Here is a 26,573-nt window from a genome sequence, read left to right on the forward strand (position 1 = left end):
AACTATATAAATTTTATTCATTCATCTGTTGAAAAAAATTGTACAGGATTATACTTAAAAGGTGGCAGAAAATAAGTTGATATTCCCATTTTTCAACAGCTGCTGAAAGATGCTACAACCTTTCGTGCTTGTTTTTCCCGTTTTTTCTGGTACCTTTATCTGTTAGGTCTTTAATGGGAGAGTGAGCAAGCCGAAGTCATAGGTGAAACATGGAACCACTATTCTTCCAGCTGTTCTTGTTCAGCTGCATTCTTCTAACTTCTGTTGGTTAATCCACAAATCTCGCTTGGGCCAGTTTTCTCTGATGAAAAAGCACATGATGCTTTTTATTCCCAGAGATGTGCCAGCAGCACTATACATAAGTACGTTCTGGAATATGCACTATAATGGTTCTGTCAAGAAGTATTCACTCCCTTGCAGATCTTACAAATTTTATCTTCACTACCAAATATTGCTGGAGCTTCGTATAGGTCCCCTGCTGATACCTAGGGGGAGTTTGAACAGATAACCTCCAGGTTTGGTACTCGTTCCATTGATTTGAAGAACAAAATCATCTGGCATGTGATATGCCAATGTGAGAAAGTATCAACCCTTTTAGATTAATTAACTGGTTGCATCAGAGTTAGCTGCAGTAACTGCAACCAAATAAATACTTCCTGCAATAGATTATCAGTCTCTCACATAGCTGTATAGGAATTCTGGCCCATTTGTCCATGGTGAACTACTTCAACTCAGTAATATTTTAGTGTTTTCTAGCATGAACTTGTTTCAGGTCATGCCACAACATTTCTATGGGGTGAGGTAATAACAGCCATTCCAAAATACTGAATTTGTTCTCCATCCATTTTCTTGTAGACTTGCTTGTATGTTTGGGATCATTGTCTTACTGCACGACCCACTTGTGCTTCAGCTTTAGTTGGACAGATGGCCTTAAATTCTCTGATATAACCCAGAATTCATGTTTCCTTCAGTGATGGCAAGTCATTCAGATTCTGAGGCAGCAAAGAATCCCCAAACTATCTCACACTACTTCCACGCTTGACAATAGGTCCTACGCTCTCATTTTGGAATTCAGTGTTTGGTGTCTGCCAGGCATAGCAGCCATGTAGCTTGAAAAATTCTACTTTTGACTCATCTGTTCATAAACATTTCTCCAAAAATCTAGAGGGCTTGCTTTTCCCTTTTTGTCAAACATGAGACAAGCATTTTTTTTAAAGATTTGTTATCCCACCTTTATTATTTTTATAAATAAATCAAGACAGTGAACATACCTAATACTCCTTCCTCCTCCTATTTTCCCCACAACAGCAACCCTGTGAGGTGAGTTGGGCTGAGAGTGACTGGCCCAAAGTCCCCCAGCCAGCTTTCATGCCTAAAATGGGATTAGAACTCTCAATCTACAGTTTCTAGCCTGGTGCCTTAACCACTAGACCAAACTGGGTTTTTTTAGAAATCAATGGCTTCCACTTTATTACTCTCGTGAGTTTTTACCTGATGATTTTCTGATGGTGGAATCATTACTTAGGTAAGGCTAGAGTCTTGCATATTTTGTTCTGGAGTTCTTTGTGACTTAAGAATTTATATTATATTTGGAATGATTTTTTACAGGACAACCACCTTTGGAAGGATTCACCATTATCTCACATCAGTTCCATTTCAATACAGTAATGTGCTTCTAACTTTGAATCACTGGCATTCCAGGACTTTACAAATGATTTTATAAACCTTTCCAAATTGATAGGTACCAATTACTTTTTTATGGAGGTCTTCAACAATATCCTTCAAGTGGGGCATGACATGTCTAAATCTGTGTGGTAAGAATTTCATTGTGATGAAGGGAACCAAAGTTTGTGAGATTAATATAGGGTAGGACTGGATAGCCTAAATGTGCCCTGATTGTTTAGTGAAGTATTGACATAACTGACCTTATTCTTTTAATCGATTGTACTAGGGAGGCAGTTATTTTTTCACACTGGCACACTGCATGTTGGATTACTTCATTTATGAAATTCAGTAAATGAAAGAAGCACCAAATAATGGGGTTACTGTTTACTTAGATTATTTTTATATATCCCTTTGATAACATTCATTGGCAAAGCTATGCAACAGTTCAGAAAATCTAAAATGGGTGAGAATATGTGTTGATAGTACTGTATCTGTTAATAGCAGCCAAATCTGAGCGCCTCAAATAAAGATAATTTGAGAAGAGATGAAATATCAGATTTGCAGAAGTTACAAAAAACACAGAAAGGCATTCTCCCATGATTTGGAATTACGTTAACAACAAAAAAGCTTTATTCATCACTTTCTTTCCCCCATTTAGGTTTAGCAAAGTCCCCTGAGATGCTGTTTCTGCTTTTCACCAATTTCACACTCACTTCTACATACTTGTAGTGGAGACAAATCAAGTCTTTATTACAGCTATAGGCCAACATAAGCAGGGTGGGGTACTGTCAAGTAAAAAGCATAGAAGATAATCAGAGTCTAAAAATAAAAACTATGAAAAGCTAGAAGATACAAAAATGTATTAAAACAATGTGTGTGTGTGTCTGTGTGTGTGTGTATATATATATATATACGTATACACACATACATTAGTATAAAAGAATCTAAAAGGGGTAGGAGCACTAGATGGGTGTAGGGGAGCATAAAGGTTAGTATGTGGAAGACTATATCAAATTACAGAGCACTATAGTATGGCAAACTAGATGCTTATTAAGTCTAGTTTATGGCACAGGTCATCAACGAATTTTAAGCATTGCTGCACAGAACCTAGCAACGTTATGTTGTAGCAGGATTGGTAGTGGAGACGGTTTCTCAGTGCCCCTTCCTCCCACCTAATTAAGCTCTCTCAAAGCAAGATTTTTGTGATTAATGCAGTGGCCTCAAGTTGATTGAGAAGACACATGTAGCCAGAATCTAGTTCAACAGCAATACTAGGAGAAATAAAAGTCCTATCTTTGTGGTTTCTGATGCCTATGTATGGATTCCAGAGCTGAAGATATTCTTTTGGAATCCTAAAACAAGGTTCCTGCTCTTCCCACTTTTAAGTTCATCACAAGAAAAGTCCATTCAGAGCATTCAGTACATCTATTAAAGTGTTAGCTTCTTGCAATTCAGTATTGGAATCAAAAGAGTATCAACATCCACAATTTCTGTCTGTCATCATCAAAAGATACTCATACTTTTGAGGAGCAAAAAACTCAGAATAGTTAGATCTTTGGGCTTTTGACATACAGGAAATTACTGTTAAGTGAAATCAAAGTTGTTTATAACGTTGCTAATGGCATCTGTTCTCCAGAATTTTGGAAATTTGTTCCTATATAATTCTTATATACTGTATAAAGAGAGCCAGTTTGGTGTAGTGGTTAAAGCATCAAGCTAGAAACCAGGAGACTGAGTTCTGGTTCTGCCCTAGGCATGAAGCCAGCGGGGTGACTTTGGGCCAGTCACCCTCTTTCAGCCCTGGGAAGGAGGCAAAGGCAAACCTCTTCCAAAAAGCCTTGCCAAGAAAACTGCAGGACTAGTCCAGTCAGTCACCAGGAGTCAAAAACTGACTTGAAGGCAACACACACACATGCACACACGTGTCTTAACAACCTTCTGGAATGCCAAAAGGTTCAGGGGGTACCAACAGAAGAGAATATATGTAGCTCAGGATTGCATTGTGGAGTTCTTGGGGTTCTCTGAACTTGGTTGTTTTCTTGCAGATGTTTCCTTACTGGGCTAGATAACATCTGCAAGAAAACCATCAAGCTCAAGAGAACCCCAATGACTCCACAGGGTCAGGGGCCCAAATGTCAGGGGGGCACCTGTTCCATAAGGCAGGCATCACGATGGCAAAGGCAAACCTCCTTGGTCCAACAAGATGTCAGCCCTTTGAGGTAGGCCAGGTCAAGAAACAGACTCCACAAGTTTGACTGAGATATACTTTGTTATAGACTATCAGAACAGAACCGTGAAACTCTGAGTTTTCCTTTCTTTTCCCCTTAAACTCTAGTGAATTAGGGTAGAGCCAGTCTGAACTTCCTCATGCTTGCTCTGTTTCCAGGGCTTAAAGCATGCTTTTGTTTATGTAACTGTCATCTCTACTTAGTTTTCCCCAGTCATCTCTCTGGCGCTCTGCAGATGATGCTGTTTAGTAGAAGGGACCTGGAGCGTGGCCACCCTCTTGGATCTGGAACCAGAAGAAACTGTCAGAGATAGGCAGTCCTGCAAGTAACCTTGCCCCAAATACTGGTCTCCATGCACAACCATACAGGGATGGAGATAAAAAATACTGCTTAAATTAATCCAGTTAACTATTCTATGCTTTGTAAATTGGATCAATCCCAATAATGTTGTTCAGTATACTTACCAGCCAACATAAATGTTGAGGATGCCAACAAGATGTGCTTCTGCCATGATACTCTGTTCCTGGTTTCTTTTCCTATGCTTAGTTTTTCTGTTTACTAGCATTAATTCTCTTCAAACTAGTTTGCCAAAGGGAGCTCCTCCCTCAATCATCAGAATTCTTTCAAACATACTGATTTTCCATGTTTAAATTACTGAAATGTAATGGTGTTCTCCAAACCTGCCTTAAACTGAATGTACACCATTCACCCTAACACGGTGCTTATGAATGATAAAACTCACACTGAAGTAATCTTAGCAAAGCTTATGAATCTAAACTTAATGAATAATGGTTTGATCTGTCTTTCACAGTGGAAGGAACCATACTGGTCCTTAACAAAATCCTTAAGGACAAGAGCCTAGTATGCAGGACAAAGTTTCATGGATCAAATAGTAGATTTCAACCTACCACAGATAGTGCTCCGGCTATAATCATCTCTGATTCTGATGCATGGAACGTACTTTATAAAATAATAATAATAATAATAACAACAACAACAATACAAGGAAGTTACAATAGAGCGTTCTATGTACTGTCATACTGAACCTGTCAACCACCTGACCTTTCAACCCATATTGTGTAGATGCAAATGTGGGACAGAAGTATCTCTAAGGCATATTTAATCTTGCTTTTTCTGCCACCTACAGCTCAGTATCAATCTTGCCATTTCATCATCCTAAATTCCTCAGAATATCATACAACCTAATTAACTTTCTTCCTTGGCTGCAAATATTCAGGATCAAGCTTATAAAATCAAGCTTTTCAGTTCTAGGTGTTGGCCAAGGACTCAGCAGACTCACTGGCTAGGCCTGTAGCAAAATTCCTCTAGAAACATTAGGTGAGGGGAATAGAACTGATCGCCACCTGTTTAGGGATTAAAACACCATAAAATCTAAAATCCAATCAGCTGGAAATCAGAGTTATGTGCTCCCTTTATCTGCAATTCCAAGTTTGAATACAGTAGTCCCACAAGCCTGCCACCAAGTCCTTAAACCATACCATCATGTTCTACAGCAGCAACATTATCCAAGCCAGTGTGGTGCAGTCCTTAAGGTGTTGCCATGGGGACAGACCCAGGTTCACGTCTTCCCTCAGCCATGGAAATGCTCACTAGATGGCTGAGCCAATCACACTCTTATCAGCTACGTAGCTACCTCACAAAATAACTTGTGAGTAGCTACCTCACAAGAAATATCTGAGAATGAAGTGCTGTTTGACACCCTGAACTCTCGACCCAAACATTCACTTTAGCAGCCGTTTCTGAATTGTTCGTTATATGTTGTGAAGGTTGAGGTATGTACCAATAGTCCATGAGATGATTAACTGATGCGCTGCCTTTGAAGTTGATGTTTTGTAGTACCAAAACATACTGGTGGTTGAACTGTGATTAGTATTAACATTGCAGAACAGAATTATGCAATAAAGCCAGGAAAAGCTGCAGAGATAGGTTTAGCACAGTAATAAATTCAAATAAAATTTATTTAGTTTGTGATTTAAACTCCCAAGTTATGAAAGCAAAGCTAATTGGAAGTGACTGCCAAAGAATTGGATCTTAACAAATAAGTATAAATTTTTGTTTATGAATAATTCTATTTAAGAAAAATTTGCATAGGTCTTATAGCTGTGACAAAACTGGAAGTACATCAAAATTTACAATTCAAAGTGTATAGAGCATCTAACTGAAAAGAAACATCCAGTCTGAAGTGCAAAACAAGTATGTAATAACCTAGAAATAAGGCATGTTACTGATTCAGTTGTGAAATTCAAGGAGAAACTTTTACACTGGGAAAGAGGAAGAAAGTTATCTTGGCTTCTCTTTGGAACCTCTTGTTGATTAGTATTTTCCAAATTTAAGTCTGTGTATAGCAGATCTAATCTGACAATTTCAGGAAATTTTAATAGTTTCATCAGGTGTTCAGCTGCCAATCGCATTACAAGCACAAGATATTTATAAGAACATAACTAACATGGTTTATCATACAGTGTGAAATGCCCATGTATAAAAGAAAGATATCTATCCATGAAGTTAAATCCTAAAACATGGATACCGATATTAATTGGCAAAGTCTAGAATTCAAGAGGTTTGTATCAACACAGATCTGATAATGTAATCCAAAACTGAAATCAGTTATTTATAGAATGAATAGAAAACATAGCATGGACTGCAATTTCAGAAGTCTATGAGAGCATTTGTTAATGTGCTAGCTGCTTACCAGACTAATCTCAGCCTCCTATATAATGTTATACAAGTAGTGCAAATTAGGTTTCTGCTGCTATCAAAGATATGCAAGATTTGATACCAAAGGAGTTTTCCTTCTAGAAACAAAGATTTGTAAATCATTATCTCAAGGGTATAGCTTTACTTCCTTTAAAATAGGTTTTAAACATGGTTAAATAAATTATGTTTTTATAAATTGAATGGATTTCTTATGCTAGGGCAGGTATACAATAAGACCAAGAGGAGGACTTGGTCACTAGATCTTTAGGTAAATATTGGTATTTTTTAAACAGAAAGAATTAAAGCATGGGTAATATTACTCATATACATTGTTTTATATAGATACATGTGTATAGTTTTGACTGCCACCTTAAGATTTTCATTGAAAAAATATTTTAAAAGCTAGTAAATCTTTCATTTAAGATACAAAAATTCAAGCAGACAAGGCACAAAAATAATCAAGGTCAGCATTCAAAACTTACGTACTGAAAAAGAATTGTAAATATGGTTTTATAGATTGAACAGAGAACTTTCTACATTGACAGCTTTAATTTAAATTGACTCTGTGTTGCCATTAAGAGGTATGAGCAATAATACAGCTATAACTGGGGGACAAGATACAGAGTTATCTTTACTTTATAAAAACTGATCTGTCTTACTCTACTATGAATGGGATTTTGTGATCTTCTATAAGGCTTCTTCATATATCCTGGACTTCTCTATAAATGATTAATAATCAGTTGGACCATTCTGAGCTTAGGGACAGGCTGCATCTCCCTCATCTTGAGGAAGCTAGGCTTTCTCATGCACCGTTCAAGTTGGATGGGAAAGCTGAATATGCAAGTCAGTTGGCTGGTACAACAGATTGGGCATCCTAAATAGCACAAACCATTTTGTGGGAACTCAAGATGAAATTTCTTTCCTATTCTTTTCTCCCAACAGTTGATAAGCATTATTTAGGCATGTAGTTAGGGCTTTATTGGAACGAGATACTTCAAAGCAGATAAAACAATTCAGACTCTACTTTTGGTTATCTCTTTTTACAGCAACAAGTGATGTGGGAGAAATCTTCTCCCCACATTTTCTGACTTGTGCCAAAACATTTCATCTCAACAACTACACTTTTTTTTTTGTACAAAATATTCCTTTAATCCCAGAAATAAGTTCTGCATTTATGGGTTGCTGTCAAAGCAACTGATGTAGTCAATAAAATTGGATACAGAAGCCAAGCAACTATTACTGAGTTTGAAAAATCAATGGTCTCTCAGAAATCTCTGGTTCATCTACTGATCACTAAGTTATCAAGCATCTACTTTCCCAAAAAGAAACAAAACTATATGTTAGGTACACAAAGCACATAGTCAGAAGGATGGGCCAATGTCTAACAAGGCTGCTTAGATATTTCTATTTTCCTACATGATGCCAGGAAACAAAGACTTCAGAGTGACCCACAAGGCAGAAACATGCTTTTCACACCAACATCCAAATTAAAAAAAAAAAAACATTCTTTTGTCAAAGTATGTTCTTTAGGTCAGGCTCTGTAACTGCTATCAGTATCAAGTGGCTTTAAGTGCAAAATTTTTTTGCAATGTGAAAAATAGAAAAAGTCATCAATACTAGAAAGTGATAATAACATGAAGCCTGATCCTGCAACCAATGTGGTACACATTGATTTCAGTGCAAAAGATCAGATATTCAATCACTGTGTGATATGTGTATTATATATAACATACACATATACGGACACACTTTTGCTATGTATCAACACGCAGGAAGCATATCCACTTCTAATATATGCATACAGAATGGCTCTTCAATAAACTTGAGCTTTTAGTTTTGAGCTGCAGTATTCACAGAATGCAGCTTTAATTGACTGCAAGACTTAATCACACCTGAAGATTAAATAGTGCATCTTTTTAATGCCTTTAGAAAATGGGCGTTTGAATCCAGGTGAATTTAGCAATGACTCTTCCAGAGGGGATCAAAGTACATCCATCCATCACCCTGAAAAGAATCACAGAAATTGCAAGTAAATATCTTTACTGAACACAAGACAGTTTATCAAAAACATAACAAGCTTGGATGGCAAGATATCCATTAAGTAAATAGCAAAGACATCTAAAATACTTCTTGAGATTCTCTTGGCAATACTTTTCACTGCTGTAGATTCAAGCCACTACTTCATCTAAAAAGCAGGGTTTTCTTCTGTTTCTGATTTGTTCTTTTTAAGCAGCATCTCCTAAACAGAAAATTTTAAAAGAAAGCTACAAGTCTAGATGTTGGGCATAATTGTAATTATGACTAATAATACAGCCTGCTTTGCAAAATCTTAATAGCAAAATTAAGCTGCTCTACTGGAATGCTTCCAAGAATACATTCCACTACAGAACAGCATCTTGGCTTTTCTTGTTTCTTTTTTTGCTTCTCTTAACTAAAGCTACTCCACTGTTTCACCTTAAGCTAGGGCTGCCAGATATGGGCTATAAAAATCCAGATGATTAATTCATTTCTTTGCTGTCATCTAATGGCTGTCCAGATTTGTGTAGTCTGGCTCTGACAGACCTATTTAAACTTCAGTATTCTGGGTTGAATCCAAGTTTAGATGTAGGATTAGAGGTTAACACAAATAGATTTTCCAATCTCTACTCAGCAACCTTCCTAGCTCTTAAAAAAACGCTACACAGATTGGAAAGCCTTGCTGAATGGTAAAAATCCAGGGACCCTAGCACTGGGCCCAGAGAATGTAATAGTCCCAATTCTCTTTGTACTCACCAGGTTCCCTAATCTGTCTGATTGAAAAAAATAATTTAAAAAACAGGAAAAGGAGTTGGTTCAAAACAAAGCACCAGGCTCAGACATCATAATCACTACCAAGAATGCCTCTGGGCCTCAAATGAGCCCCATAAGCCTGATAGACAGCCATAATCCCATGGTTTTGTTTGGGAGTATACCCACCTTCCAAGAAACAAAGTAAAGTTCAGCAGGGGCGGTAGGAAACATCGTGAGAGCAGGCACCAGAGAAGTAATAGTAGCATCCTGAGAAATCAATGCTTTGTAACTTGGCAATCCTTTCAGCCAGTATTTGGCCAGAATGCATGTTCCATAAAATCCAGATGTATCCAAGCTCAAAAAGAAGGACCCTTAGAATAAGCTTGGAGAGCTAAACCCTGGAGCATGCTTCTGCCAAACATTCATGAATCTGTTCACTGCTCTGCATCCAGCCCCATTCAAAACAGGCCCCAACTGTCTGTCCAGTATTTGCAAAGGGGCTGCTACAAGGAGGAGTCGCAGGGCAGCCAGTTCCATTGCAGACACCTACATCTAAATCTAATCATCCACCAAAATGCAAAGAAGTTGAATTAACTGGAAAGATTTTTCAGCAGCATGTGAATAAGCTACTCTTCTCATTGTAGTTGTTCATTAGCACAGTTTATTATTTATCTTGGCAGTAGTGGTTCATGACATTTCAGCCTGGGACACAATAATAATCATAGAAAACTTCTAATTTATTGTGGTGACAGACCACTACTGGGTTCTGTGCAGCCCATCATGTTTCTCTCCCTTTCTGTTATTTAAAACCACATCCAAAAATTCACTCAAAAGAAGTTTGTTCAAATATAGCCATTCTAACTGGTGATGAATACAGCATTTTTTTCTTCTGCTTAACAAAATATTCATCCACACCACACTCGTATCCAAGCATGTTATTCCTAAACATATTGCATAATTAAGGAAGATCTTCAAAACTCCAAAACTGAAATGTCCTAAGGATGTTCAAGTGCAATGATTTGCCATGGACGGACTTTTCTGCCATCTAGTATCTTTCTCATACCTCTTTGATAAAATATTTTGGTTTCCAAAGTGTGTTGCTAGCTGCTCGCTGCCTCTCCTCTGTTCGCTGCCTCTCCTCAAGGAAGTGCTTGTGTTCTGTTGCCACACCAATATCACCTTCCTTCAGGGCAGCGGTGACGTGCTGCCATAAATGCCTGTAGATAAAGAATGAAAAAGCCTGGTCTGAAAGCAAACCTGTTGCACAAGAGCTACAGCGCAGCCTATTGGTTTGCATGGAAGGGAAGGAAATGCTAGTTGACAAAAATCCACTAAAGTCCAGAGGAAGAGCGCTAAAGTCATAGCTGCCAGCTTGGAAGCACTTTCTGAGAAAAATTCAACTAAGCGCAGCACTCCAAATTTGTAAAAAAAAAAAAAAAAGGGGGCAAACTTCTTATTAAGAGCAAGCTTTTATATAAGTGTAGCAATGTTTAAAGTTAATAAGATTAAATGTTAATAATAAGATAATGTTAATAAAATTAAATTTATATTGCAGTAGCTGATAATCAGGTATATCCGTTATGACTGGACTTCTGCTTATGCACACCATTTTTATTTACTTATTGAAGAAATGTACACGGCTGCCCATCTTATATCTGTACCCTGGACAGCTAACAACAGAAAACAAAAGCAATATTATATAATCTCTATTACTCAAACAAAAACACAAAATTGAAACATGATACAATAAACCAAGCTCCACTAAGACTTATCTTTGCTAGCTACCCTGTATGCCAGCTACTTCCTCTTCATTATCTACTTGTGTTCCAAACTTCATCCAGGGTCGCCCCACAATCCACAGAAGAGTTGAGCAGTACAATTGAAATAAGTATTGGGCAGCACTTATTTCATTGTGCCAAACTGAACAGATCAGTCAATTTGTATGTATTGGCGGTGTTGAGTATTTGTTTTAATAGGTTTCATTGTCTACCATTTAGTTATCTAAAGCTTTTTTTTTTCCCTCTGAATTGAAATGTTAGAATAGATACTGACTCAAGAGTCTTCTACAACTTTTCCCAGAACAAATTATTCCTTTTCCAAGAGTTTTTGTGAGGGTCAGATAAGGAGTGGCCCTCAGGTATGCCACTTGGAGCACCTAATGAAAATAGGGGATATAAATGTAGGAATAAATAAACGAATTCTTATATCCACTTGCTCCAATCTGAGCATTTACAAACTATTCTATATATTGCTGACTGAAATGCACTACGGTAAACTATTAAACTGTGTAAACTATGAAGAATATTTATACTGAAATATTTATGCTCAAATACATACTTAATTAGGAAAGGTTAAACTTTCCCCCTATCAACTATCTTGTTTTAGATTAAATCCGTTCTCTCTAGAAACCCCATACAGTCTTTTAACATATTTTGCATGGTTCAATTTATTCCACATCAGTTAATAGAATTATATTTTCAATTCACCTATAGTAAGTTCAGAAATGCTTTTATGTATTTTTGAACTTCTTATGGGTTATCCTTACTGGAAAGATGAACAATGAACAGAAAATCCACAGGAAAGCAACGCTGGGCCATTTTAGTCTAGAGCAGTGTTTCTCAACCTTGGTAACTTTAAGATGGGTGGACTTCAACTCCCAGAATTCTTGTCTTAAAGTTGCCAAGGTTGAGAAACACGACTCTAGAGGATGAAAGAATCCCTATATCATTCAGTAGGCTGCATTAGGTGCATCCAGCAAAACCGCATGCTTAGAAAAATCTTTGAAGAAGCAACTTAGAAAAGCATGGTTTACAATTGTGAAACTCTCTTTTTGACTACTGGTTGCCTTAAATACAACTAAAGGAGACGAGTTTTCGCCAAAATGGTTTCACCTTGATTCAAATGGCCCTTGTTTTGATGTTGGTCTGATCTTCTTCCGGATTATCGGTAGTTTGGTGGTGTCGATTATTTTGGTTTCTCCACTGCTGTATGTGAATTCCAGAATGCCATTCCACTCCCCTTGTGCTTTACATATGATGGTATTGGTCGGATTATGCTTCACCTCTGCTGTAACCCTAATACAAATAATAAAGGATTAAGATTACTGACATCTGCAGATATCATAAATATTTTCACCACAACAAAATTCAGACAGTAGATGAGTGTAGAACATAGTTGCTTATTATGACTTTGCTTTTTAAAAATATATGTATTTCACTTTGGAAGTTGACAGCATTCTTAATATAAGTTCAGTATGTTTTGATAAAACTTAAATTCCAAACAAAATACCAGAAGTAATCCTTCATGCCAACACATTGATCACATTACAGGACAAAAATGATCTTAGCTAGACTTTTTAAAAAAGAGAAATAACAATGCAATGAGCACAATTTACTAGGATAGGCTTCAAAACAAACTCTATTTGAAGCTTTCATCTTCCTGCACAGAGCTCTTTCATTTCAACTTAATGATTCCCAGTTTTTTGTCCACAAAAATAATATAACAGATGCTAGTCTGATGCAATGGAAAGCACAGAACAATTAATTTCACACTTGACTTGTGTTCTGGCTCAACTGTGTCTCTACTTCAAGTCCATGTATGCATGCACATTTATACAGTACTGTGCTAAAATTTTAGGCAGGTGTGAAAAAATGCTATAAAGTAAGAATGTGTTCAAAAAGATATATTATAATTGTTTATATTTATCAATTTACAAAATGCAAAGTAAGCAAACAAAAGAAAAACCCAAATCAAATCAATATTTGGTGTGACCACCTTTTGCCTTCAAAACAGCATCAATTCTTCTAGGTATACTTGCACACAGTTTTTGAAGGAACTTGGCAGGTAGGTTGTTCCAAACATCTTGGGGAGCTAAACACAGATCTCCTGTGGATGTAAGCTGCCTCAAATCCTTCTGTCTCTTCATATAATCCCACACAGATTCGATGATGTTGAGATCAGGGCTCTGTGGGGGCCAAACCATCACTTCCAGGACTCCTTGTTCTTCTTTACGCTGAAGATAGTTCTTAATGACATTGGCTGTATGTTTGGGGTGGTTGTCCTGCTGCAGAATAAATTTGGGGCCAATCACATGCCTCCCTGATGGTATGGCATGATGGATAAGTATCTGCCTGTATTTCTCAGCATTGAAGACACCATTGATCCTGACTAAATCTCCAACTCCATTTGCAGAAATGCAGCCCCAAACCTGCAAGGAACCTCCACCATGCTTCACTGTTGCCTGCAGACATTCATTACTGGACCACTCTCCAGCCCTTCAGCGAACAAACTGCCTCCTGCTACAGCCAAATATTTCAAATTTGGACTCATCAGTCCAGAGCACCTGCTGCCATTTTTCTGCACCCCAGTTCCTATGTTTTTGTGCATAGCTGAGTCGCTTAGCTTTGTTTCCACATCGAAGGTACGGCTTTTTGGCTGCAGTTCTTCCATGAAGACTACTTCTGGCCAGACTCCTCCGGACAGTAGATGGGTGTACCTGGCTCCCACTGGTTTCTGCCAGTTCTGTGCTGATGGCACTGCTGGACATCTTCCGATATCAAAGGGAAGTAAGTGTGATGTGTCTTCCATCTGCTGCGTTAAGTATCCTTGGCCAACCACTGCATCTATGGTCCTCAACGTTGCCCGTTTCTTTGTGCTTCTTCAAAAGAACTTGAACAGCACATCTTGAAACCCCAGTCTGCTTTGAAATTTTTGCCTGGGAGAGACCTTGCTGATGCAGTATAACAACCTTGTGTCTTGTTGCTGTGCTCAGTCTTGTCATGGTGTGTGACCTGTGACATGAAACTATCTTCTACAACCTCACCTTAGTAGCAGAGTTTGGCTGTTCCTCACCCAGTTATAAGCCTCCTACATAGTTGTTTCAGTTAATGACTGTGTTTCAACCTACATATGAAATTAAAGATCATTAGCACCTGCTTGGTATAATTGGTTAATCATACACCTGGCTCTAATCCTACAAGATCCCTGACTTTGTGCAAGTGTACAAAGTGTGCAAGTGTAAGAATTGATGCTGGTTTGAAGGCAAAGGGTAGTCACACCAAATATTGATTTGATTTAGATTTCTCTTCTGTTCGCTCACTTTGCATTTTGTAAATTGATAAACATAAACAATTACAATATATATTTTTGAAAGCATTCTTACTTTACAGCATTTTTTCACACCTGCCTAAAACTTTTGCACAGTACTATATATAAAAAAGTCATTTATATATATATAAAAAGTCACAAGCAACTGCAGAATTGAAAGCCATAAACAATAGGCCAGCCAATGTTTTATGCCTTGGTATTTTAATAGAATACTCTAAGGAAAGCGCAAAATCCCAATTTTGATACCTGTGTACTTTTCCTCCATAGAATGGCTTGGTGTGGAATGTGACAGTAGCAGAGTAACCACTCTTGGCACAGTGAATATTGACTTTGCCTCCAAGCTCCACCCAAGGAACAGTAAGTATAGAACGTGCATAGGCACAAGGTAACGTGAATATATATTCCTCCTCGTGTTCCAAGAGATAAAGAATGCCTATGGATGTGATGGGAGAAGGGGAGATTAATATTGAGAGTTTTTGGGAAGCTGATCATTTTTAAAATGTATGCTTAAACAAAGCAGTTTGAGAAAGTTGAAATATTAATCTTCCTTGTAACTTCCTTCAAGGGGAAAGAATGCAAAGACGGGTGGAGGTAACAACAATTAATGAATTTTTGCACCTGACCTTTTGTTGAATCCTTTTCAACTGTTATGTTTACAGTTAGTGTAGAAGCCATATAATTAATCAAAATAGATAAAATCAAAGAACAGCCAAGAAATCCAAATAGGTTCTCAGTCTCTAAGCTTCACTAACCTCAGAAGCTTCAAGAAAATAGTTTTACTACATCCTTGAATGGATGAATAGAAAGAAAATTTCAAGATGCTCCCCTTGATGTTTGATAACATTAATTCTCTTTCCTACCTCATGCCAATTCTGAAAAATTACTTGCTTGGTTAAATTAAGTTCAAAATGTCAGGTATCACTGTTTGCACATGAGATGCCTGATATGGCATGTAGATATTGCTGCCATTATCTGGCAGTACAGCTGATAATTTAGTAGCCTTAAAAATAAGATATCCTTCTATCTTATTAGCTACCAATTACATTTACCTTGGTATAAGGCAAGCAGTGTGTATTGACCAGTATATTTATTACCAAAACACACACAACCTGGAATACACTGTTCAGTGATCCCTTGCTTTGTTCTGTTAAATTAAAAGATAAAAGCTTCCAATTTCCCATCTACCAGAAAATCTCAGACAAACCAGTGTTACAGTTACTGCTTCTTTGAGACAAGGTAAGGTAGACCATAGTGGTAAACACTGTTCCCCCTCAACATACTTTCTGCAGATCATGCTGATGAAATACCAAGATGGCATGCAAGGTTCATCAACCATGGGTGGGAGAATTCTAAGCCTTCAGATGTGCTGAATTATACTTCCCAGCATACTTCATAATGTTGCCCAAAGTTGCTGGGTATTAAAGTTCAGTAGTATCTGGAGGGCTACAGATTCCTTGTCCTGGGCTGATACAATTACAGTTAACTAAAACGCTAAAGAGGCATAATCTAATTTGATTGTATATGGGATGGATTATATTAATGGCAAAAAGATGGTACACAGGCTTAACTGCCATCCTGTTAGAAAGGATCCTCCTTCATCTCTACTTTTTTTTCACATGGTATCCATTAGGCTAGGATTCAGCTGCAACAAATGGCAGTTGCATGGATTTGCAGAAATCAAGGGACTGTGAAGCAACACTCAATATGACAGATTTGAAATTTTGTCTATCATGTTATGAATATGATAACATTTTATAATCACATGAGCACCTATGATTGGGATGGAATATTATATATTCCACAGAACAGGGATGGGCAACCTCCAGTTGTCTTACATTGTAACTCTCATTATGGGGATTTGTAGTTCAAATATCTGGAGATCACCAGGTTGCCCACCTTTGCCATAGGAAATCCAAAACAGATACATCTTGAATTATTAGAATCAACTTCACAAATAAGAGATACTATCACTTCCTATAAGGCTAATTAATCTGAGAAGGTGCTGCTGGGGGACTTCTAGGCTGTCCTTTTTGTTCTGTGAGGTATTAGAAGGATGGGTGGATAAAGAGAATAAAGGAGATTCCCAGAAATTCATTTACCACTCTCACTGATGAAGTTCCTATATTACACTAAGCCATAATGTGATTTGTTTCTAGCTTAACATGGCCACTAAAGCCATCTGTTATGGTTTAGCATTATTTATATCATCTTGTACCTCAAATTATGATTAAACATCCTAGCTTAGCATTATTCACTCTCTTGGAAATCAGTTCTACCATGCACTTCTACAGCACAATAAAGCATACACATATGCGAAAAGCCCAACTATAATCTAAACAAAAGATTAAATTGTATATACATTTTTAAAAGAAGAATACATCCTCTATAAAAAAAAACCTGTAGATATATGTGGAACATTAAAGAATTGAATATTAACACAAACTGTATATATATTAACAAAGCAAATCACAAATCACTGCTTAACAATCAATTTTTCTCCTTTTCTGACCATACGTTGAATGTACTGACACTTGACCCTTATCTAAATAGCATTTCTACTCATTTTTGGTCTGGAGGCTGAACATTGCCTCAAATGCTTTACTGCTTTTATTCCAAGTAAAATGCAGGGGAGGGGGATGACAACAAATCCTCAGTTTTTTCTATTATTCTTTTTGATAAGCAAGCGTGCTATAAAACATAATCTCTTTGTGACACTTCTTACCTTCACCTACCATAGAAACACCTACAGACATTCCCATGAATTTGCTTTTGGTCCATACGTGAACATTCACGCACACTTTCTTCTCTTTGCACTCGCAGTAAAAACTGGACACTGGTGGATGATGGGACACTTGTTCAGCTACAAATCTCAGCCTGTAACATTCAGATGAAACTTGCCCCTTGTGACCACAAGAGGCACTGTTTGTTCTCATTGGTTTTACCCTGTCCTTAGGCACATCCCAAGAGCAATGAAATGTTTCTCCAATTATTGGATTATATGGCTTCTTGGCAACAGCTCCTTTTCGGCCTTCATGAAAGGCTGTCAAATAGTACTCCACAAAGGAGATGATTCTTTCCTCAGGAGTGGTTCCAGATGAAATCGATAAAAACAGGTCTGGATGGGCCAAGAAGTTTGCAAACATCTCCAGCAGAGACCTCTTCTCCAAAATAAAGGCTGGAAGGACTACCTATATTGAACACAATAAAAAGAAAGCAATCATTTTGTCATAACTGCATGAGGGAAGGATAAATAGTCAAGCTAGCTGCAATTCTTTGCAGAATGCAAAAATCAATCTTTTCTCCCCTTTTCAGAATTCAAGTATAAAGACAAAAGGAGCACCTACTGTATAATGCTAGTCAATCACACAAACCACTGCATTTCTCCAATCCCTACTAGACCTTCAAGTAACAAAGTCATACTATTCAAACTGCCTGGATTTTTTCACTACCACATTCCACTTAATTACTGAATTAGACAATTATTCACTGATTCATTCATTCATTGTTGTCCAATGTAGCAGAACGGTTTGATTTAAGTTAATTAAGTTCCAGAGAAACCTGCCAATTCCAGCAGTTGGCAGGGTAGATGACTCAAAGAAATCTGTTTATCAAAGAATGGCAACGAGTCCAGTGTTTCACTATTGAGAAGAATTAAGTTGATTCTAACAGTCACATAGTCTATATTAAAGCTTTCCATTCTCTCTCTCTCTCTCCTTTGTACATAGTTTTTTAGCTTTCCCATACAGAAAAGCTCTTACTTCTACAACAAGTTGCATTTATAGTTATAATTTTGAAGATGTTCTTTCAATAATTTCTTTCTTTCTTGGATTTATATGCCACTAAATCCAAAAAGACTCATGGCAACTTAAAAGAGCAACAATTAGAACATCCACAGTAACAGGCAACAAAATCAAAGTATAGAATAAATGTCCACATTAGATATAATACAACATTCATGGCAAGTAACATAACTTTTTTTTTTTTTTGGTGGCTTCAAGTCAGTTTTTGATTCCTTATGACTGCCTGGACTAATCCCTGCAGTTTTCTTGGCAAGGTTTTTCAGAAATGGTCTGCCATTGCCTCCTTCTCCCTAGGGCTGAGAGAGAGTTGCTGGTCCAAGGTCACCCAGCTGACTTTGTGCATAAGGCAGGACTAAAACTCACAGTCTTCTAGTTTCTACTCTGATGTACTTACCACTACACTAAACTGGCTCTTACATAACCTTAAAGCAATAATAAAACCACAACAACCCTCTAATACAGCAATTAAACTAATAATATTAATCATTCTTTAAAAAATCTTCAATCACACCTGTAACAGCAATTTCACAGTTGTACACAAGATGACACTCCAATCTCAAAGGCCCTCCAGAAAAGGTCAGTCTTTAACACTTTTGGAAGGCTACCATGATCAAGGATAATCTGACCTCTAAAAGGAACCTATTCCATAATAACAGGGCCATGACTGAGAAGCATTGCTTCCTGGCTTTCACACCGTTACTTCATAGACTGTCTCATCATGAACACACCACATGGATCAGCACTGGTTGGAGAAGGCAGTCCTGAAGATACCTCCATGTCAAGCCCTAGTAGGCTTTCTAGGTCAAAACCAGCACTTTAAATTGCACTTGGAAGCCCAGGGGCAACTAATTCACGGCCTTAAGTACAGGTTTAATATGCTCATGGGGGTTAACACATACAAGCAGTCATGCTGCTGTAGTCTGTACCAACTGTACCTTCCAGGTGGTCTTCAAAGACAGCTCATGTAGAGCACATTGAAGTAATCTAAATGTAGGGTGATAAAGATATATATTACTGGTTCAAGGTCTTTTGTGCTGCTGGTAGGGCATAACTTTTCAAATCCTGGCATCTGACAACAGATACTGTGTGTATGTGTGTGCGCATACACACACACACTTGTCTTGCTTGGATTGAAGAGAGAGAGAGTGAGTCACACCCCATAGGGCAACCACAATATATATATTATTTTTTCCCAGAAAAAATGTTACTGTACTTAGGAATGTTCAAAGGTCATGCATCAAACGAGTAAGGAAGTGTTTAGAAGAAAATAAGAACCAATTCAAACATTTAATGTAATTTATATAATATGGGGCCTGACTTTTGGTATAATATGGGTGTGTATGGGTGTGTAAGTATTTAAAAACATTAAAACCAACATGCCCACCAGAGATTCATATCAATAGTAGCAAACAAATCCTAAATGCTGTCTTAAAAACTGTTTTGACAGCTTTTCTAAAGGAAAGGAGGATGAACACTAACTAAACTTCTGCAAGGAGACTATTTCAGAGGGAAGGGACTGCAATGTAGAAACCCAGCTGACCTTCACAGTCTTCTTCCTCCCACTGCTAACAAGGCACGCCCAGCCAAGGCAGCTGCTGGCCCTTTGCAGCTGGTGGGTGGGGGGAGTTGAATCGCACACTGCAGACATAAATGCAGTTGTAAATTTTGATCACATGACCATGGGGGCACTGCAACAACTGTTACTTTGAGGACCGGCCATAACTACCATTCATTCAGTGCCGTCATAACTTCAGTCACTGAACGAATGGTTGTTAAGCAAGGACTATCTGTACACATTACATGTATTAGTCAGTTCACCACTCCCTGGGAGACTGTGCCACACCCAGCAACTGTTTCTTGATTGCATATAATTTCCCTCTAAATTCTCTCTTTACAATTTCCTTCTCAGAACCAGGACTGTACTTTGCTCATCCGATGGTGCATGTAAAATCCATAAAAGTATATGCTGAAATAAATCTGTTTGTATTACAAGACTTTGTAAAGGGGGAGGCTTCTACAATAGATTTAACCCAGCTACTCTCTAGAATTTATATCAGAGTTACTTTCATAGCCATTCCTTAATTTGGCTGCAACTTTTCCTCTTACCCTTTTGTTAAATAATTGTATTCTGTATCAAACTAGAGAAAAATCATACACAATCCTGTTTTCTCTATTCTCCCCACTTTGCTTAAGACAAAGAAACTTGAGCATATAGATCTTTACAGACTTGAGCATATAGATCAGTCCCCATACACTATTCAGATAGTTTTGGTTCTGCATTTGATCTCTTTTTTCAGATCATGATAATCAAAGATCTGCATTTTTCATAATAGTGTGGTGCAATATATTAATTATTTCATAAATACTTAGCAAAAGTAAGATTATAGAACGTAAAATATTAATTACATCTGTGTTTTTATTTATGATTCTCTGAAATTCCCTGGAATGTTTTACAATTGTTGGCTTAAGTATTCGCCCTCTTGCTCACCCACATGGAAAGGGGAGACTCTCAGCTGGAAAGCACATTAATAATCTTTTATATTAATATCTGTATATTAATGTATACAAATAAGAGATGCTTTGTTATTCTAAAAGCAAGAGCAGCATCAACTTAGGAAATTATTAACCACTGACTCCAAAATAAGGTGAATAAGGTAAGTTCAATAACAAGGACTCATTGTTTAAATATTAATTTTAACTTTTTTGCAATTCTGACTGGGGATCTGGCCTCATCACTTCTTTGAAAAATAGTATGTGGGCTGTTTCATTTTGTTTTAAATAAGAACAACTGTGACTTGTTAAAGGGCTGTGAGGAATAACTAAAGGGAGGTCATTTTTTTAATAAACTGACACAGATGAAGTTGGATGTCTTTTTCAAGAATGAGAAATCTTCTGAAAAGAAAATGGATTGAGTAGATTTATATAAATGGCACCTCAAAATCTGCCAGGTGATTTCAGTTAAAATATCTTCTAATTTTACAGTTGAATAAGAGATTGCAGATTCTGAAGGGCTCTATAAAATTTTAATAGTTCCAAATGGCATGGAAGTATTTGTGTGCAAATACAAATAAACAAAAGATAAAACTTTTATTTTATGCAATTGTTTTGCAAGCTGTTTTGGGCTACAGACTATTCAGTTAACAGTTGCTGAGGGCTTTAATTTAATTTTGGATCCGGGGGGAAAAAAGCTCCCAAAGGTAGAATGTTCTCCATGCATGCATTCAGGAATTTAACTTATTGGATAATTGAAGACAGTTTAATTTAACAGGCAAATATAACCTATTTTACCTACCCCATGTTCAAGCCTTTCTGGATTATTGTTTAGTACAGTATCACGTTTTATGGTTAATTTAATTGGGAAATGTAATTTTGGTTCAGTTTTAATTTCTGATCATCCACCAGCAATAATGTTACTGAGTTTGGATAAAAAAGTTAATGGAAGGTGGCATTTTAATTCTTGGAAGACTCTCAGTTTGTTGAACAACAAAAAAAATATAGGTTTTTTTAAATAAATAGAGATTCAACTAATTTGGGGATATTAGACTTTCGGATTCTTAAAAAAAATCAAAATTAGAATACCTATTTCCCATTATTAAGAAAATATTAATAAAGGGACATAAATAAGCTAGATATATTTAAATCTATCAGTGAGATAATTAAAATTATTAGTCTCATTCCAGTGCCAGTACATTACCCATTCTGGCTGAGATGTTTTCCATAATGCCTTCAATCAGCTAATAATTTTTCATTATTCTTTAATTATTTTAATTATTTTAATTTATTCTGTTCCAGCATATGTAGGCAAAATTACACATTTCACCAGTGTCTCTACTTTAAATGGTCTTTCCTATTAGATTCACTCAATGCAGTCAAGCCAATAAGCTCTTTCCTTTCATTCATTATTCAGGAAAGTGGTCTCAACACTGGTGTATTCAATTTCTTCACTGATCAAAATAAGTTATTTGCTGACCTTTCAATATTCAAAAAGCACATTCAGGGGAACAAGCCAATGTAATTAGAGCTTTTTTTTAGTATCCTATTATTAATGCACAGACTAAATGCTAGGGTCATTGTTCTTTACCTATTACATACACTGATATGCAAGACATTTTTCCAACAGTGTGTGTCTCAAAACTAAAGCATATGAATCATATATAAATTATATATAAATCATATATAAAGTATATGACAACTAGACACAATAAAAGTTAAAGGAAAGATATTTTTTCTAATATATTATGTAAGCAGCTAGTGAAGAGGAAAATTCCACGAGTAGTCAACACACAGATTGGTTAAGCACAGCTAACAAGTACGCTTGGTTGCCACTATGGCAGCTCTTACTGACTGGAAAGGACACACATGATGAGATCATTAACACAAAGAGAAAGCTGTCCCAGTATCAAGTCCTCTGGCATTTCCCAACTATTGATGAAGAAGAAACTCTGTTCTCTTTTTTGGATTTCTCCAAGCTCTAAAGCAGAGTGAATTTCTCTCAGTTTCTATATTTGACACAGAAACAGAAGACTAGTGTTCAAATAATATTTCCCAAACTAGCTTTTCACGGGCTAGTTTTTGGGGAAATTCTGACACAAGATAATGATTTGGATGTTGTGTGATAGATGGGCACATTTACGTAACCCTGAAGTTATTCTCTACTAAGGACCAGATTCAGATTGTTTTCAAAGATTCAAGTTCAGCTTGAACTTCTATTTAGAGATCCTGTTTGCCCTGGGTAAATTCCTGTTCTATATATCTTGGATCTCTTCAAACTTCTCCTTGAGAAATCACGGAGGCTTAAATCAGTGTTCTAAATTTGTGGAAACAGTTAATTTGAGTGATCTGATTTTCTAATAAAATGAATTGTTACTAATTAATTAACTTTCTTGTGGCTTTGAATGTTCTTCCTTGACCCAGATAAGTCCATTTTGTTCCTAAGTCCAACAAGCAAAAAAAAAAAAAGGTGGAGGCAGGGCAGCAGTGTGGCAAAGGAGCCCTATCTTCTGCTGCCAATGCATCGCTGTGTGAGGCAGGAGAGGGGGTGGTAGCGCAGGAGAGGGGAGCAAAGGATGAGATGGTGGGGCACAGCATGCTCCATTGCCAGGCGAGGCAGGAGACTTCCGCCCCTTCCCCCCTGTTCTCTGCCACCACCCTCTCTCCTGACTCACCCAGCAGTGGAGTGTGCCATGTAAACTAACCTTTTCTGGGAACTCCAACTCCAATGCAAACCTCAAATGCAAACAGAATGCTGGAGAAGGTGGGAATGGGTTGGTTTGTGGCACACTCCAAACTAACCCTTTTCCACCTTCTCCCGCCTTCCGGTTCCAACTTCTGGCCCAACTTCCGGTTCTGACTTCCGGGCCCATCCTGTTCATAACGGTGAAAGTTTGCAACATGAAAGTTTGCAAGTAGGGGGCTGTCTGTCTGTGTTTAAATGCTCTGTTATATATTATTGATGATCCAAAGGGTTAAAATGAAATGTTAATTTTCATATGCCTAGTGAGCTAAAAGGATATACTAAAGTACATATGGAACATTGACAAATATACAAATGAGGAAATTGTCAAAAGGTACAAGGTTAGAAGTTTGTTTATTTAATAGAAAAAGACAGTTTTCCCACAAATGTGTGCTTCATGACTAGGTTTTTTAAAAAGCAGGATGCCAACAAACTAGTTTATAATTCTCTGTGAATCTTCTTCCTAGAAGTGGATATCTCTCAATAGCAATGATCTAGCCACTTCTCAAGAGGAAGTTAGAAATATAAAAAAGCCAGTTTTTGATTCCAAGACTGTGAGTTGAGAAGAAGGATTACTTTCACATAATAGTGAGACTGAATGTAAAACCTTTCTGTCCCTCAAACAATATACTGTCTACTTTAAAAAGATAAAGAAAGATAGAAAGATAAAAAGATAGAAAGATAGAAAGATAGAAAGATAGAAAGATAGAAAGATAGAAAGAAAGATAGAAAGATAGAAAGATAGAAAGATAGAAAGATAGATAGATAGATAGATAGATAGATAGATAGATAGATAGATAGATAGATAGATAGATCTGAAGCAAAAACTAGAAAGCAACAAACATCATGACAGCAAGCATCACAGATACGCAGCAAAGTCAAACAAGAAAGTTTGAAACAAAACATACTTAATTTCTAAAAAGGGCTAAGCTACATACCCTGGTTAGATCCATCCCAAGTTTCAATTGTGAGATAAGATGAAGGATTATACTACGCTGATCTTCCATGACTCCTAAATCGTCCTCTTCATTGTCCTCAGTGTCTGTCACCTCATCTTCAACCAGAATCAATTCATGAGTTGTATGCTAAAAAAGAGAATATAATTAGTATTGTCATCTGGACATAAAAAGAACAATATGGCATACATTCAAATAAGCTTAGTTGCAGCATTCTCTAAAAACACGTTTACTTCCACATAGTCGCTCAAAACTGACTAGCATTGAAATGATGCCTTCTACAGTATATGTATGGAACAGGACTACAATATGGTTGCTGAGAATCCTAGAAATTGTGATTCCAACACATCTTGAGAGCACTAAGTTCAAGAAAGCTTAATTAGAAATACCAGTGAATATTAATGGATTCTATGGTGTTAAGCCATAAAACAAATCATCAGAATGAATCTGAGCTTTACCAATAAAACCACCAAACCTCTAAAATGAAATAATCTTATTCATGTCAATATGTATATGTGTGTTCTTCTTCTAAACCATCTGGGGTGAGGTTAATATATAAAGAACTAGATACCTAAAATAATAAAAGTGGGTTTGTTATACTTTTTTTTAAAAGAAACTCTTTCAACTGTGTTAAAAATAGACCAATACCAGGTATAAGATTGTAATGCGCTCTTTTGTTTTATGTTGAAGATATTGACAAATGCACATCTGTTCATTTTTCACACACACAGGCTAGTGTTTCAGATACAAATGCTGTGCTGATTACTTAAAATAAGCCAAACATAAAATTTGTCATCAAGAAACAATAAATACTGTCTAAAAGTAAGTGTATTTAATTTAATAAATTTGAAACTTCCATTCCATTATCAGAATCATTATTCAGAAGTATTCAAGCTGTCAATTATTTGATTGTCCAGTTTGTTCTTCCCTAGGGCTGGCAGAACAGGCACATTCATTAAAATACTACAGTCAACCTAATTAGATTTTTGAGGTGATACTAGCACATGGGATATTTTGGTTAAAAAATTGTTAAAAATACAGTGGTTCCATTGTAGCAACTGTTCTTGAAACTGAATAAACACACAATTTGAAGGAGTTTTTCTATCTACATTTTACCAGTCAACCAGGCACCATTATATAACTGTGAAGCAGTTATACTGAATACAATTCACTTCCATAAATCTACCATGTGAAAATAAGTTACTACTGAAAAATAATAGGACTGTAAATGTTACAGGGACTCTACATATTCATTTAAATAATATAATTTCTCACTAGAAAAGTAATTACAAAGGCATAAGATTAACTACAAAAACAGGTCTACATTAAATATAGCTACATAACTGTAATGATTTTGGGACTATTTTTCCCCCTGCTATATGCCAGTAGGACAATATACTCTTGTACATGAGTATTATTGCCTTAGCTGAAAAATCTATTTCTCTTTCCATAGTACCAGAAAGTGAAATCTTTTACACAACCTAACTCCATACATGACAATAAAACACCAAATGATTTAATTCTCTAATTAGATCAATCTAATTTATCAAACATAAAGCATTAAACACATTTAATATAAAAAAGGAAAGGGGAATCAAGTGGGCCATGAGAGAGAACATATGAAGAGTGGCTTTGAAACTTACAGGCAATGTTTCTACAGCTGGCTTACCTATGATCCAGCTCAAGCTCAGTGAACATTCAAACAGCACTGCTGTTTTCAGCTACATTGCTAGCTTCTGTCTAGCAGGCAGGATGGTGCTAAGGATTAGTAGTGTCTAAAAAAGTCTCAATCCCACTTCCAGCTCTATCCCCAACCTCTGGGTAATTTCCAGTGAATGGGAAAAGTATGCTGTAAATTTACATGCTTCGGCTGCTTACATTGGTAGCCAGTGTACCAATAGTATGAATTCCTTGCCATTTAAGAAGTGTTGCTAAAGTTGCTGGTCCCTTTGTCCTTTTCCAAGATATACACTGATATCCAAGATATATTTGGAAGAATATCTAACTCAGCACTCGATAGGAAAAGGATTCCAATACCATGCCAAAAATTTTCCAACATGGGAGAACATTTTTTTAAATTAAATAATGAGCCTAAGAT

At 36.8% G+C, this 26,573-nt stretch overlaps 1 protein-coding gene across 3 annotated transcripts in view; it reads right to left on the reverse strand.

The window, feature by feature from the left end:
• Window positions 1–2,381: 2,381 nt before the first annotated feature.
• OSBPL10 (oxysterol binding protein like 10) overlaps window positions 2,382–26,573 on the reverse strand; it is an 85,909-nt gene continuing 61,717 nt past the window's right edge. For 2 of the 3 annotated variants that reach the window (XM_088150859.1, XM_088150858.1), the window contains 6 exons: window positions 24,458–24,604; window positions 17,209–17,674; window positions 14,733–14,919; window positions 12,272–12,454; window positions 10,444–10,597; window positions 2,382–8,615 (listed from right to left, as the gene is read on the reverse strand). In XM_088150859.1, the coding sequence (XP_088006985.1) occupies window positions 8,568–8,615; window positions 10,444–10,597; window positions 12,272–12,454; window positions 14,733–14,919; window positions 17,209–17,674; window positions 24,458–24,604 (1,185 nt within the window). In that variant the 3' untranslated portion in view covers window positions 2,382–8,567. Of the gene's footprint in view, window positions 8,616–10,443; window positions 10,598–12,271; window positions 12,455–14,732; window positions 14,920–17,208; window positions 17,675–24,457; window positions 24,605–26,573 lie in introns of those variants that run through there. The other variant, XM_088150860.1, reaches the window with a different exon arrangement.

Source organism: Python bivittatus, unplaced genomic scaffold, assembly GCF_059951505.1.
Source record: "Python bivittatus isolate LINGU-HERP-01145 unplaced genomic scaffold, Pbiv_v1 ctg000610_np1212, whole genome shotgun sequence".
Classification (NCBI taxonomy): Eukaryota; Metazoa; Chordata; class Lepidosauria; order Squamata; family Pythonidae; genus Python; species Python bivittatus.